The sequence below is a fragment of the Clytia hemisphaerica genome, unplaced genomic scaffold, assembly GCF_902728285.1.
Source record: "Clytia hemisphaerica strain Z4C2 unplaced genomic scaffold, Clytia hemisphaerica genome assembly, whole genome shotgun sequence".
Lineage (NCBI taxonomy): Eukaryota > Metazoa > Cnidaria > Hydrozoa > Leptothecata > Clytiidae > Clytia > Clytia hemisphaerica.
The window spans coordinates 1,704,878-1,719,961 of NW_027103962.1; the positions used below are offsets into that span (position 1 = coordinate 1,704,878).

Consider the following 15,084-nt stretch of genomic DNA (forward strand, 5'->3'; position numbering starts at 1 on the left):
TGAACAGTTGAATCCGTCTAGGTACGTATTAAAATATGATTTTATATATTGATCAATCAATATCTTCCCATCACTCAGCCGTTGGACAACCAATTTAATATGATACATATCACGCCCTTCCAATGGGAACAAGTGGCATTGAACCGATCCGTTTTGGGGCGTTATGAATGTAACTTGACAAAAACGCCCGGGCGTGAAATCATATCTGTTTGAGTTGTTTGAGTAAAACAGTTGGATGTCGTAGAGGTTTTTGTAGTCTTCTTGAAAGCTTGTATGGTTATCATTTTGAACTGTTTCATTGGCTGGAAGTTGAAAGGAGACATTGAATCGACCTTGATTGTACACAATGTAACAGCCTTCATAATTGGCGTTTCCTAAAGTGTAAAGGATACAGATTTTATTACTATCTCTACCGTAGGATGTAAACTTTCTCATTCCTTTACTTTTGCAACTTTAACATGTAACGACAAAAGTAGCTTTATCTTTAGGCCTTTGCATGTTGTCCATACATTTGCACGTATAGTCAAAAAAGTTTTTTTGCCGTTATAATCAGAAGAAAAACAGCGGAAAGATGCCGAAATGAGCCTAGACAGGAGACCCGTCCTGTATCTTTATAATCTGATGTATACAGGACGGGTATGACCTGTGAGGCACAGATTTGCCTCAAAAAAATTACAGTGGGAAATTCGAATTTAGCGCTGTCCTTACTTACTAAAATAAAAAACAAATTTCGGAAGTTGCGCTTTCTCTAAGAAAGTGTAACCAGTAAAAGAACAACAAAATTTGATTCTCTATGTTTTCGACTGTTATTAGGATCTGGGAAATTCAAACTCTCAGCCCATACCATGCTATATATTTCGCCATCAGTATATAGAATAAGAAATCATAGCATGGATCTCCAGGCTAAAATGCACCAGGAATGTTTGGCTGGGAATGGGAAAGTTTAGCTATCATATGGTACCAGGAAAATCTGTATCTTTAAATCCCAGAGAGATATTTTGTTCTTAAAAAGAAATGACAAGTTATCTCTTTGCTAATCTTGCATTTGCCAAATGACTAGGTAAACAATTATTTGGAAGAAAATTTGTCCATCCAAGTTCCTTGATTACCTTTAGAAGAAAACAAAAATTTCAAAAAAATATTATCCGATCAAATCAAATACCTCCAAAATTCCACAAAATAATAATACCTAATCTTCCCTTTTTACACTACTCCTTGTTGGCGTTAAATTCTTGTCGCTGGCGTAATATGGGACGGCGTAAGGGATCGGGATGGAAAAATTTGACCTTTAGCGCAATTAATGCCGGTGTAAAAAGGGCCGATATTGTAGTTAAGTTGCCGGTGTAAAAAGGGCCGATGACGTAGTTAACTTACCGTCAAACGAATGTCCGAACTCCACCAACAACAGCAAAATGAATTTCAGTGTAAGGACCCACATTATTAAAACCACATAAAGCCACTTATTCTCAAATAAAGAAAGCGGAATGACCTACATACACGCTCTCATAAAAGTGATGAGTCCATCAATTTTGGTTCAATAAAAATCGGCAATATAAATAAAGATTCGAAAAGCCTACTGCTTTGTGATTTTAGTTTGATTTCGGACAAACATGATCACCAATCATGGCATATTTGGAACAACTTTGATTTGCGTATTTACAAATATTTTTCAACAACTCTTGAATTTCAATCGATCGATTATACAGTCAATTGCTTCATATTCACACAGAATTTGTCTTTGCAACCAATCAAAATAATATATTCCAAGCTTATCTGAATGGAAAGAATATCATAAAACATACAATCTTATAAAATATTTTTCATAATTTATTTTTGTTTCGCAAATTTCAAAAATGAACATCAATTAATTAATCCGATTCATAAAATCAAAGCAAAGACTTCAATTGAATTCAATCAAGTTTAAATATATGCTTGTCCTTTTATGAACAATTCGAGAACGAAAAATTCTCCGCCAAATCTATTTATTTGACATTTTCCCTCTGTGGGAAACCTATACCCCTTTATTCAAAGTAGAAAACATTTTGGAACTGAGGGTTTCCAAGAAAATAAACTACACATTTTTTTTATACGAACATCCAAAATTTTTGAAGCGTTCGGGTGTTCTTAACTCTTTAAATTTTAAGCATAAAAATGTTCTTAACATGTTCTTATTTTCACCATTTTGTGAGTATTTTTGCCAATTTTCATAAGAAATCGGGCGTTTAAGAGTCCGCAATTTGGCCATCGAAGCCTTATGTTCTTATATAGTTTGTTCTTATAAAAAAACTCATTGACTCGATTGGAAAGCGGGTAGAAATTATGTTTACAAGGCCGTAATATTTAAGATCAGCGCTGAGAAATTCTTGGAAAATAAATAGAACACCTTCCGATTAGGAAGGATTTTAAAAAAATATTTAAAGGCACGCGTTTTCTGACAAAACTTCCTGAGAGGGATACGTTTTCTTTTTGGAAATTAATCATTCAAAAACTCAAACTTATCCAAATTCAATCGAAATTTTACCATTTGTTAATTTTACATGTTTGTTGCTGTTATCTGCAAATATAAACTCTGATCTGCGTGTAGAAGTTCAATCGATACATTTTTTTGTAGATTGTAAAAAAAGGTGTTAGGAAGCTTATTGGGCTTATCCTTAACAAGATCAAAATTTTCTTGCGTAGATCATTTAATGGAGAAAGAAAGGCACCAAAAAATTTAATCAAAATGATTTGAAAGGTTTGACGTCTAGGAGAAAAATATCTTTCAGGGATTGAGTCAAAATCGATAAATTTATAAAGGTATTGAGATCTTTCGATCGCCGAGACGATGTATTCGCTGAAATGAAACCATTGAGTAGGGATAGAGTTGAGACATCTGGAGGATGGGAAATGAAACCACTTATTTCCCATCCAGAACGCCCGCGCGTAGTTTTTACAAAAACGCCAGATTGAAACTCAAATCTATCGCTAGATTTCAAAAAATATAGTCCTCCAAAACAAAGGAACCGCTAGATACAATCCGTCGTCAGAAGGGAAATAAGTAGCTTCAATTTCCCTTGCCTGAGAAGGGTTAAAGTTTCGCCTCTAGCCCTTCGGGCTTGAAACTCAATGGACTCAACTCACTTTAATTATAAGAGGTTTGGGTAGGGTTGCCCGTATACCCAAAACAATTGAGAGGGATGCCAGCAGTCTAGGTTCACTCCGACTAGCCCGCAATGTTATATTCTAATTAACCTTAGATAAAACGTTACAACGTTCGAATTTCAAAACATTCAATTCGCAACGTTGACAACTAGAATTGAAAACAAAGTTCCTTTGATATGTAGTTTGATGTACTTTAAAGTGGTATAAAGTCAGGGTACATAAAAAGAGGAGCGGATTGATAGAAAAATGTTTTTATTGCGTTTCTCAATCATCATCCATGTTCATTCCGACCGCGTTTGCGGGATCTTCTTCGTCACGTGACTTTGATGACGTCAGCTCTCGTCGTATCTCCGGTGTGATCTGAAATGTAATGTTTTCCAGGAAATGTATAGCTATGTAACTAAGCGGCAAATCCGCCATCATGGAAGAAAATATTCGACTGCATTTTCATTTATTTTCTGAGCTCACCCAAGGACCAAGTCATTACATTCAACTTAAGCTCAATTTAAGGCCAACATAAATGTTTAAAATTGGGCTAGGGCGGGTGTAAGTATACATTAAAAATATAACTCCAAATAAGAAAACTGTTAAAAATGTAATCTCACCTTATAGTGGTTGTGTTTCCGACTTAATTCCATTAATGCATCTTTTTGTTCACTAGCTATATCTTCTTTATATCTGTTCAAGGGAGGATAAAAAGCTATATAAAATCAGGTTACACTGGCCTGAGGCGAGCTGAATCAAACACCTGAATCAAACACAATGGCACCCTTACAACAACACGAGATGAGTGGTTTCAATTTTGAGAAGAATCAATTTCAAGTAAATCAATGGTAAACCGAAAACAATGAATTTCCAGACCATTATCGTTATAGCTTTAGAGGGAAGCCATGTATACTTTGGACTAATATTTTTTTAAAGAAAGCGAAGTTTAACCGCACTCTAGCACTAGTCGTCTTTTTTAGACCACGCAACTCAAAATTCAGACAGCCCGATTAAGTTAAATCTTCAGAACAATTAGTGAAATCTTTAAGAAAATCGGGAAAACAGGGGGTATTCATAATAGCATAAGGCCGTTCGTTGATATATGTAAAACTCCCATTTCTGCACTGTCTTTTTTTAGATTAGGTGTATGTCTGAAAAGGAATGACTTGAGTTTACCTTTGTACAAATAGTAATAAGGATTTATACCACAATACCGGTAAATCACGCTGGTCGCTTTGAAATCTGTGAAAAAGAAACAAAATGGAGTTCCAGAAGAATACTTTGATTACTCGGTAATCTTGGATAGAATCAATATTTAACACAGACAGGACTTAAAAATATCCATTCAATTGTTTTCATGGGATCCACGAACAATATGAACTAAACAAAGGGAGCATTGGATGAAACTGAGGAAATCCTAGTTTGTGGTGCTTTCACCTTAGACCACTCGGCCACCACTCTTTGAATAGAGACCAAGGTCATAAATCTATCCAACAGAGATTGACGAGAAAACTTACTTTAAGAAATGATATACAAGTGCGTCTATGACACGAAATGGTAAAGCGTATTTCTTTTCGAGTAACGCTTGTAAGAATATACTGTTAGCACCTGTAAATATAAAAGGAATAATGTAAATCGAAATTACCCATTGCCCTTCACCTGGCTTTATATGAGACGTTTCCCTTCATGGAGCCAAGCCTCGTAAAATAGAATTCGCTTCAATCCGAAACATTCGGTTAAAACAAATCAGACTTTCCGTTCGAATTCGGATTAAAGAGAGTTGGTAGTTTAAACCTAACGAGAGTCCACTGTGGAACAAAAGATAACGAAATTCCTACCATTATACTGCATTTCAGCGATTTTGAGCATGGTGGCAGCGGAATGTAATACAGGGACACTGGTTTTGATTAAAACACTGGCTACTATGGTTGCTTCTCTTAGTGTGCATGTCCCAGACTGAAACGAAATACACGCTTTTTGTGAGAAAGGTTATTTTCAAGATACGAGGCTGATATTTGTTAAAAGTGGGTTTACCAACTGACGGTATTTGCGGCGAAAAAATTGTCTTTTAGAATCGCACCCTTACAGTGCAGAAAAGAATCGGTGAAATTCATACCCTTACAGTGCATTTTTTCAAATTTTAAACTCTTTTAGAGCAAAAAAAATCAACATTTTCGAGCAAAAATTTGCAATTTTTCCCAGATTTGCTGAAATTTACACCCTTACAGTGCATTTCTGATATTTTGAAAAACATACCCTTAACCGCCGCACATACCCGTCGGTCAATTTGCCTGACTGCCCCCCCCCCCCGGGCCTGTTTCATTTACATAAGCAGAGGTGTCTGAAGATTGATTAGCTTACTAGCTATATATAACGTAGCGTAAACAAATTACCTCACATAGTGGTATAAGGATTCCTTTGAAAAATGCTGCAGGTTTAAATAGAGACTTTTTCAGAGACTGAAAGAAAAGAAATAAGATGATCATTAACAAAGAGCCTTTCAAAACCGATATGGATATTCCTACACAGTTGAACAAAGGTGTGCACTTAGAGAGTGTTAATTCCATCTTCCAGGAAATGCTTTCTTCTAGTTAAGGGGGAGGATTACAACTCTTACAGAGAAACATTCCAAGCCAAGTTCGAATAGCAGGGATCCTTTGAATGATGAGTTGACAGCATGTAAACAATTTACACCGTGTAGAAAGTCTGTAGAAATTTAAATCGGACAAGAAAAGGACAGGGTCATGTCTGCTTTTAAGAATAAAGAAAAAACGATTCGCAGAAACCAAGAACCCCATCCCTTCTGAGTATGGTAAACCCTTTCAAACAATTAATAAAGAATCGTAAGGCAATTAATTCATACCATATATAAATGATAATTTAATCTTCTATATTCAGCGATGTCGTCACGAACGCGCGGCAGCAGCACTAGATTGAAAAACCTGTAAATAAAGAAAGAGGCTTTTGAAGCAGTGTTGGCTCGATCGTCGGAAAATTGTCAAATACAATACTACCTATCTAGTATAGAGCAGGGGAGCTTTGACAGGGTTCCCTAAATTTGCAACAAAAGACTATAAAAAACGACGAGCGAAAGCTAATCGCTTACAGTAGTAAACTTTCTCATCTTGTTCTTCCAGGAAACAATGGGTGATTATACCGAGTGGTCCAAAAAAAGTTTCAATAATTTTGAGATTTTGACGTCTAGTTCTAGTCGACTCTAAATTTAGTATGATTTAAAGGGATTATCAGATGGTTTGAGATATTTGGCATGTGTAATCTTTTTAATGCCCTGAGCAAAACATCAAAATATTTTTACCTAAATATTTTCCAAAGTTGAGATATTTAAATTACAAGTTTTTGACTTTTAGTAAGAAAACAATATAATTTCAACGTAAGAACCGTGTGAGAACCCATTTTCAGAAATCTCAAATTATGATATCTCGACTTTGGAAAATAGTTACGCAAACATGTGGAGGTCTCAAGCCCATATAAAACTTACTGCCGGCCAAATATCTCAGACCATCTAATTATCCCTTTAAGTTTGATTTGATACAGGACTACAATAATAAGTCGACAGACCAACGCATTCCATACCTTTGAGCCATTTTGGCGTTCAAATTGGATGTGAATATTCGTGTTGCTTGGTACATGGCAGCAGGTGTCCACGTGTCTGGATCCGTGCAATAAAGAACTTCTTCCCAGTTCGCCAGGGATGGGATGATTTTGAAAGGTTTAGGAATCTTCCCTGATCTGTATTTACTTAGTACTTCACCAACGCTGAAATAACAAAAAGAACGAAGAACATTTACGAGCTTAAGGCTAAATTTGCAAGAATTGGCGACTTCTCATTCAGCTTACAACCCTTTGGAATTCTTGCCATTCTTTGAGTATGGCTAATGAAATTCATCGCTATATTTCAATGTTATAGGCCATTTGACAGTCGAAACGATCATGTGTATAATCAGGACCGATTTCGGCTCGATAACGCAGGGTTCCCAGCACTTAAGAGAAATATTTTTCCCTGACTTTTTCCAAAAAAAATACCTTTTTCCATGACTTTTAGATTGACCAAGGTGCCTTTTTCCCTGACCAGAGCAGAATATTGGGCCTTTTTCCCTGACCATTCGCCTCAACAGTGTTTTGAAAAACACCATATTGAGATAAAAAAAATAAAACTTAACACAATTTCAACTGTCGAACGTGCTAACCGCACTGGCTCAACTTCAGTATCTTTGAAATCATTCGTAGGCCCAATTGTAAACTTAATGGCTTAAGAAAAATTATAGCATTTTGGGTTTTAGCCTCCTTTAGGCTAAAAACTCGTCCACAGGCCCCAAAAATCAAAATTTTGAAAAAATGAAAAAAACACCCCCAGGGATTTGCCCAAGGATCAAGTGTGCAAAATTTCAGCCCAATCAGACCATATTTGAAGTCTCCAGCCTGCCCCAAAGTTTTAGCCTCGTTTTGGCGAAAAACTCGTCCCCAGGCCCAAAAAATTAAAATTTTGAAAAAATGAAAAAAACACCCCCAGGGATTTGCCCAAGGATCAAGTGTGCAAAATTTCAACCCAATCGGACCAATTTTAAAGTCTCCAGCCTGCCCCAAAGTTTTTGTGACACACAGACAGACACACAGACATTCTCAGATTCTAGCTCAACTGAAGTTGAGAATACATATTTTTATTTAAAAAGCGAGTCTACTAAAACCCCACTAAAACCAGGATACAAAAGGGGTACCGTCGTATGTATGTAAAGATGAACGTGCTATCATTTGAATGAAAACTTTCCTCTTTCCTCTTTCTAAAAAGATTTTCTTCAAAATTTGGCTTCTAAAATCGGACCCTTAGAGTGCAGTGAATTTCCATGAAAAATCATACCCTTACAGTGCACTTTTTCAAAATTTCTCGCCCGTAAGGGCGAAAGATTTTGCAATTTTCCAAGAAAATGTGGAAATTTTCCTCCAAAATTGACCAATTTTGTGCCAATTTTACCAAAAAATTGGCCTTTTATCACAATTTCCTACCCTTACAGTCCAGTTCAGTGCATTTTTGTAATTTCCTACCCTTACCCTTCCTGAACTATGAAAAACCTACCCTTAAGGGCCGAACGTCTGGTAGGTCATTTACCTTGAGTGCCCCCCCGGGTCACTTTTCTACCACTAAAACGAAATAAAAGAAACTAATGAAGAGATAAGTAAAACAAAACTGTCAGAACTGTGGACTAAATAAATATCACAGAGCTTACAATACACCAATACTTACTGGCTGATAAAATACCTGCAAAAATGAAAGATGAAAAGGATAATATCATTTCAATTATCATTTGTAATTTGGAGTTGACTGATTTTGGAATTCCCTGACTTTCCCTGACTATTCCAAAAAAAGTTCCCTGACTTTTCCCTGACTTTCACTACTTTTTCTAAATTTTCCCTGACTTTTCCAGGTTTTCCCTGACTTTTTCCAAAAAGATACTTTTTCCAGGTTTTCCAGGTTTTCCCTGACCGCTGGGAACCCTGTAACGGTTTCCCGTTGGTTAGACGCAAAAATCTTCAAAACATTGGACCAATAATAAGCCGTTATTAGCACGCGATGATCCTGATTACCCATTACGCTTTGCGACCTTTTTGTTGTTGGTCGATTAAAATGTTCCAGATAAGAAGACAAGCAGAGCCATGAGTTAAAATACCTTTTGAATACGGAAACGATCTTTTCGTCCAAAGGGGGTCTTTCAGGAGCCTCTGTAAAAGAGAAATAAGTATGAAAAGTATAAGCGATTTTATCCTGACAAAATATAGGTAGAACATTTGACTACAGCTCGCAAATTACAGATTCAAGCATTGCCCGGTCTTAGACCTGATGGGGAATTTTATTGAACGGAGTGGCAACCTCTCCTATTGCCTAATTTTGGTAAATATTCATTCGAATATGCCAAAACTCGAATTGATGCGTTGTTTAGAGGTTGAACAATATATTACGATTCAAAATAAATTTTAAAATATAATTCTGAATAAAAAGGACGGGAGACCGGAATATTGATAAATCATTGCAAGATTTTTGAATCGTTTTGGCTTTTCTTACGACTTCTTAAAAGGACTGGGGTAAATGGCTGACAAAATTCCAAATGAAATGGAAATCTCTTGGAGAATCAAGTTTGGAGGAATAGCAACATGTAAACAACTTTCTGTCCGCGTTTCTTCGGAATGTAGCGGTTTTTTGATTTATTAGAAATTTCACTCCACATGGACCAATTCATATATAATTAGGGCTGCTTTTTATGGTTCCAATTAGAGTAGAAAATGCAATAAAAACTTTTTCTATGTATTTCAGACTAAAAAGAAATAATTAACCACGTGTAATGAAGAAAAGGTTCCATGCCAATCCGTCGAAGGAGAAAGAGGTTCTGGGAAAACGAAGGTACTTTACAATTGTTTCATAGAAACTCTTTTTAAATAGTCAATAGTTTAACATAAATTATACACGTGTGCTTTATCTATTAATTCACTGTCAATAAGGCTATACCAGAAAATGAATTACCTATAATGTAGAGAATGGATTTGTGGCGAAATTTTAGAGATCCCGAGAATTTTGACATTTTTCAAAAGGTTCCCCTTTTGGGGCTCACTCTGGATTTGTGTCAAAATTGATATAGACCACTCCAAAGTTTTGTTTTTTAGGAGACCCCGAATTTTGATTTTTAAGGCACTATCCTGTCCTGAATGGTAAGTTTAAGTTCCTCAACAATGGGAAGGGATACGTTACTTCCTGGAATAGCCCATTTGAAGATTTAAGCCTATTGAACAGGAACAAAAGTGTTCATGCGTTTTCTTTGTCTAGGCCGTTTTCCCCGAAATTCCCAATCATGATTGATTTTATTGTGTAGCTGCGAAAAGTTCATTCTTTGAACAGAACGTTTTATTAAATTGAATTTGATTTATTTTACTTCAACCACAGAAAAATAAGCTTGAAAAATGCGATCAACTTGTTGTGGCTTTTGGTGTTTCTTAACCCTATTATTATCAGGCTTTTTCGGATTTTGTATTCTCAAGGGGGGGGGTGTTTTCCACCAGCCTTGCATAACTTTTGATCTAGAAAAGGTATGGACTTGAAATTTGGCACAAATGTTTTCTATCATAAAAGGAGTTCATAGAAAAAAATTTGGGTTGATGACGTCATCATGTCACAAAGTTTAACCATTATCGCTAACCAATGAAAAAGTACTGTTCATAAAAATAGCAATTAAAGTTGACGCTGGAGATTTTTCATTCTGTTTTAATTTCTAAAAGCAAAAATATATCTTAACCTATTTGCTGGTTTTACCATACTAATAAAATCAAGGTTTAAAATCCATGCAGAAAATGAGTAAATTTTTTCAAAAAACAATTACGTCATTTTTGATGACGTCAGCAGTTTGAAAATTTTTTAAATATTTTTTAAATTATATTAACATCTAAACTTGTCAAAATTTGAAGTCAGTTGGATGGCTAGATCAAAAGTTATGCTAAATTTAAGATTTTGGGATTTTACAGGGTTTTAGCTGGAATTTATGATATGCCTGCACAAAAAAGTCATAAAACCTGATCTGGTCGGTGTATAATTGTAAAATTTGGTATACATGCTGCTAATAGGATTATATTAAAAGTCAAAAACTTTCAGAGTGTTAAAAAAATTTTTCAGTGAGTTTTTCAAAAGAGTGCCAGCCTGGTGGAAAACACCCCCCCCCTGATAAAAATAGGGTAAGGCCTCAATTTGACAGTTAAAAAAGGAGAGCGTTTACCTAAGTAGAAAGGGTGAAAGAAAAATTGAAAATGTAACTATAAACGACTCAATACGATGAAGTGTGACAAGTTGACAGCATCTAACGCAACATAACTAAAGCCAAATCCTTTATTTACCAAGTCTTGAAAAGAGCTAAGGTTTCAGATTAAGAATGCTATGTATGGCACTAACGCGACACAACACTCTGATAACTGGCTGAGTATTTTTTTAAAGAAAAGTAGGAGAAAAGTCTCTTATGGACGACGGATCGAAAGAGCAACCCAAATTCGGAGAAGGATTATTATAATGAAAACAAATTTAATTAAATGAGCAGCATGTTTGGGTAATTGCTCCAAACCAACAAAACTGATCCAAACACATGCGTTGGATTACACAGGGAAACTACTTTAGGCGTACAAACTTTCGCGAGCAGAAAGTTTCGCAAGGAAGAAAAATCGCGAAATTTACGACATTTACTTTCGCGAATTTAACGGAAAAATATTTTTCGCGAGCATAAACTCATGCGAATCAAGACGTAAAATTGAGAATTTTGACATGAAAAAATGGCTTAGAGGGACAAATACTTCTTGATTTTGGCTTGAAACATTTGTCCTTTGACTTATTAGTCTTTTAGCGGGCTAAAAAGTGCCATAAAAATAACATTTTATTCAAAGTTTGAAGTTTTACAGATTTTCTATTTTGTCAAGAATTTTTCGCGAACATAAACTTTCGCGAATGGCCCTTCCTGGAATTTTTAAAGCCATTTAGATAGATATGCCCTCCAATGCATCGGAATGGGTCCTACCCACGATGGAGTAGGAATCACAGCGCAAGCAGACATTGCAACCCTGCAGATGCGAGCTGCCGAGCCATGGTGTATACCACGACACTCGAACTACACGGGAGAACGGATGTCCTCGCAGGTGTAGAACCTCCTGAGTGTCACGGCACACCACAATGTCTGAATTATCTACCCATACTCTTTTATCAGAGTTATGGTACCCAATTCCCCTCACATGGCATGGGTTGACCCGGGCGAAGGAGCATTCACTTGCCAAGTGAATCGTAGTGCCACGGTGGGTATCGAACTCGAGCCTCCTGGACAGAAGTCAAGCACGATAACCACTACACCACTACGCCTTAAAGACATTTACTTTCGCGAAAAGGGCCAAAATTCGCGGAAATCGCGAAAGTTTCTGCTCGCAAAAGTTTGTACGCCTAAAGTAACTAAAAGAGACAAACTGAATTTGCTTGCAAAAAACTCCAGTGGAAACAGTCGAATATGCTGACAAGTAATGTTACCTCCATAAAACAATCAGGCTATACCAGAAAAATCTTTATCTCACTTTATCTTCAAGGCTGGTTTCCCCATCAAGTTTAAAGAGCTGGAGAGGAATCTTCAACCTTTCCCAAATAAGAAAGAATGAATCTTTAAGATTTGCACCGCTTTTAAAATGACGGATTGAAGTGCGGGACTTATGTATAGGTGATTTCAGTACCTAACTCGAGATATTGAGCTTCCGAAAGCGCAAAAACTGGACAAAACAGCTGTTTCTGACTGAAAAACACTTAAAAACACTGTTTTTAAGGATTAATATCTCGAGTTAGGTAAAGAAATCACCTATACTCGCAATATATCACTAATCTTAATTTTTTGAGAGCTTTCCAAAAATATACAACAGGTCTCCGTTTTCTCAAGCTAAAATTTTCATTAATTTTTCACCCTATGATTTTTGCCTGAGACCGTCGTATTTGTCCGAAAATCACACCAAAATGTCCGAAAAAAAATTGGCACCCAAGTTATTTTGATTCCCCTACCCCTTAGCTTTCCAAAAATGTATAACAAGTGCTTTGACTAAAAAGGTCGAGCGACCTCAAAAATACGAACAAATTTCCCCCTACTAACAACGAATAACACCAACTTAAAATGTTCCTACCTTATCGGCCAAAACTTTGTCGGCCCTAAGTGACTAAATTTTGGCTTGCTGACTAAAATTGGGGCCGACTAAAAATTTGGGCCGACTATAATTTGGGCCGACTAAAAATTTGGGCCAAATTAAAAGTTTATATTAAAAGTTTATAATTAAGCTTTTCTTAACCCACTTCTCATATCGGTATTGCCGAATTTTTAGTCGGTCTTAATTATTAGTCGGCCCTTAATGACTAAAATTTGACGAGGTGACTAAAATTAGGGCTGAGTTATAATTAAGGCCGACTAAAAATAAGGCCGACTAAGTTTTGGCCGATAAGGTATTCCTAAAGGGCTATTTACTACCGAAGTTTTTGACTTAAATCTGAGTTACATGATTTTTAATGTTTAAATTCACTATTTAATTGTTAAAAAAGTAAACAGATTTTCTCGTACTTTCTCGTTCCGTTTGCTCCTCATAATCCTTGACATCTTTCATCCAAAAAATGATTATTCATGCCGTTGTAGTTGAGGACAAAGGCTAACTTATGCATAAAAAACCGGAACGGTCCACAATTTCGCTTTACGGTGCGGTTTACTTCATTTATGATGACTCAAATAATATATTATTCTTCGGTTTAATGACAAATTTTTAATTACATCCTTGTTGCTAATAGATAGATTGAGAAATTAAAAAAACAACTTCAAAGACGGCCTTCTTCTTAAAGATTCGCTCAGGAAAAGGCATTAACATAAATCCCAAAAAAACTCCTCTAAATACTTTCCTGGTACTCCCATATAATGAGAGCATCCTGGATTCAAAGAATTAACAGTTTGATGTCAAAGGAAGGCGGAATGAAATCAATGCCGTTTGCTTGCCTGTTTTAAAGTCTGTCTCAATATACACGTTTTTTTTAATAGAACAAATAAGAACATAGGGCTTCCATGACCAAAATGTTAAGAAAAAGTTAAGAACATTTTAAGGCTTCGCGGACTCGAAAACAGCTAATTTGTTAGGAAAATGGACAAAAATACATGAAAAATGGGGAAAAAAACTTGAAACTCAAAAAGTTAAGACCATCTATAGGCTTCAAAAATTTTGGATGATCTTATAAAAAAAAACGTGTAATCTACAGTGGAAAGAGAAAGGCTATAAAACTTTTGAATTAGATATTTTGAATTTGCGATTTTGTGCTTGTTGAAAAGATGATCAAGAGTGGTATATTATCAAGTTGAAAAAGTCAAAACAAATCGGGAAATAAAAGAGCGGGTCAGCAATGTGTAAAATAGTGACATAATCTTCAATTTCATATCAATAAATCTTAGTCATCGCTATGAACTAAATTTAAACTTCTTTCTGGTTGGCTATAAAAAGGCTTTTTTTGGATGATAAGCTTTTTTTTCATTGTGATTGACAATGTTCTATAAATTCAAAGGCTATATCGTGAACAATAAGGTAATTACAGCAAAGTTCTTTAAATTGTTGTTTTTCTGTTGTTTATCCTGTCAGATATTATTTGAGACTGAAAAGGGGAACTTGATTAGCCCAAATTTGAACACCAATTTTGCCGTGGTGACCTGTCCGGTCAAGCAGAGGTCGATCGAAGAGAGTAATTCATTGAAGAGAGTGATCGAGTAGTGATACCCTCTGAAAAGATAATTATATTGTTTACAGAAACAACAACAAATGAACATGTCAACGTGGCGAAAGTCTTTATCAATTTGGGACTACACATCATTGGGTGCCAAGAAAGAAAGAAGAATCCCTAATAAACTACATCCCTAAATTGCTACAAAACAAAACAAACTTAATTGATGAATACATGTTTTTTTATAAGAACAAACTATATAAGAACATAAGGCATCGATGGCTAAAATGTTAAGAACAAGTTGTGAACATTTAAGGCTTTACAGACTCCAAAACACCCGATTTCTTAGGAAAATGGACAAAAATACTCACAAAAATAGTGAAAATAAGAACAATTTTAGGCTTAAAACTCAAACAGTTTTCCGAAGGTTTCAAAAGTGTTGTATATTCTTATAAAAAAACACGTGTAATTAGTTTTTTCTTAATGGCCAATTACATAATAACGGTGTGCTAACGAGAAACAAAACTTTCCATAAACAATATAATTACTGGAAACCCTTTTAACGAATAGCCTGTACCAACCATTTGTTAAAACCTGTGAAGGAATGGCGAAATTGCGATTGATCATTTGCAGGATGATTGATGCATAGCCACACAATTTCTTTAATGACCAGCTAACCGCAGAGAGAAAATTAAGGCTTGCTATAA

General features: G+C 35.7%; 1 protein-coding gene across 1 annotated transcript in view; it reads right to left on the reverse strand.

Annotated features, from left to right (window-relative positions):
- Window positions 1-3,376: 3,376 nt before the first annotated feature.
- Window positions 3,377-15,084, reverse strand: part of LOC136810290 (bystin-like) — a 37,218-nt gene continuing 25,510 nt past the window's right edge. Inside the window, exons 5-13 of the mRNA XM_067066859.1 lie at window positions 8,811-8,862; window positions 6,721-6,903; window positions 5,990-6,068; window positions 5,520-5,585; window positions 4,965-5,082; window positions 4,644-4,734; window positions 4,303-4,368; window positions 3,747-3,819; window positions 3,377-3,501 (exon numbers count right to left, since the gene is read on the reverse strand). Coding sequence (XP_066922960.1) covers window positions 3,406-3,501; window positions 3,747-3,819; window positions 4,303-4,368; window positions 4,644-4,734; window positions 4,965-5,082; window positions 5,520-5,585; window positions 5,990-6,068; window positions 6,721-6,903; window positions 8,811-8,862 — 824 coding nt within the window. The 3' untranslated portion in view covers window positions 3,377-3,405. The remainder of the gene's footprint in view (window positions 3,502-3,746; window positions 3,820-4,302; window positions 4,369-4,643; window positions 4,735-4,964; window positions 5,083-5,519; window positions 5,586-5,989; window positions 6,069-6,720; window positions 6,904-8,810; window positions 8,863-15,084) is intronic.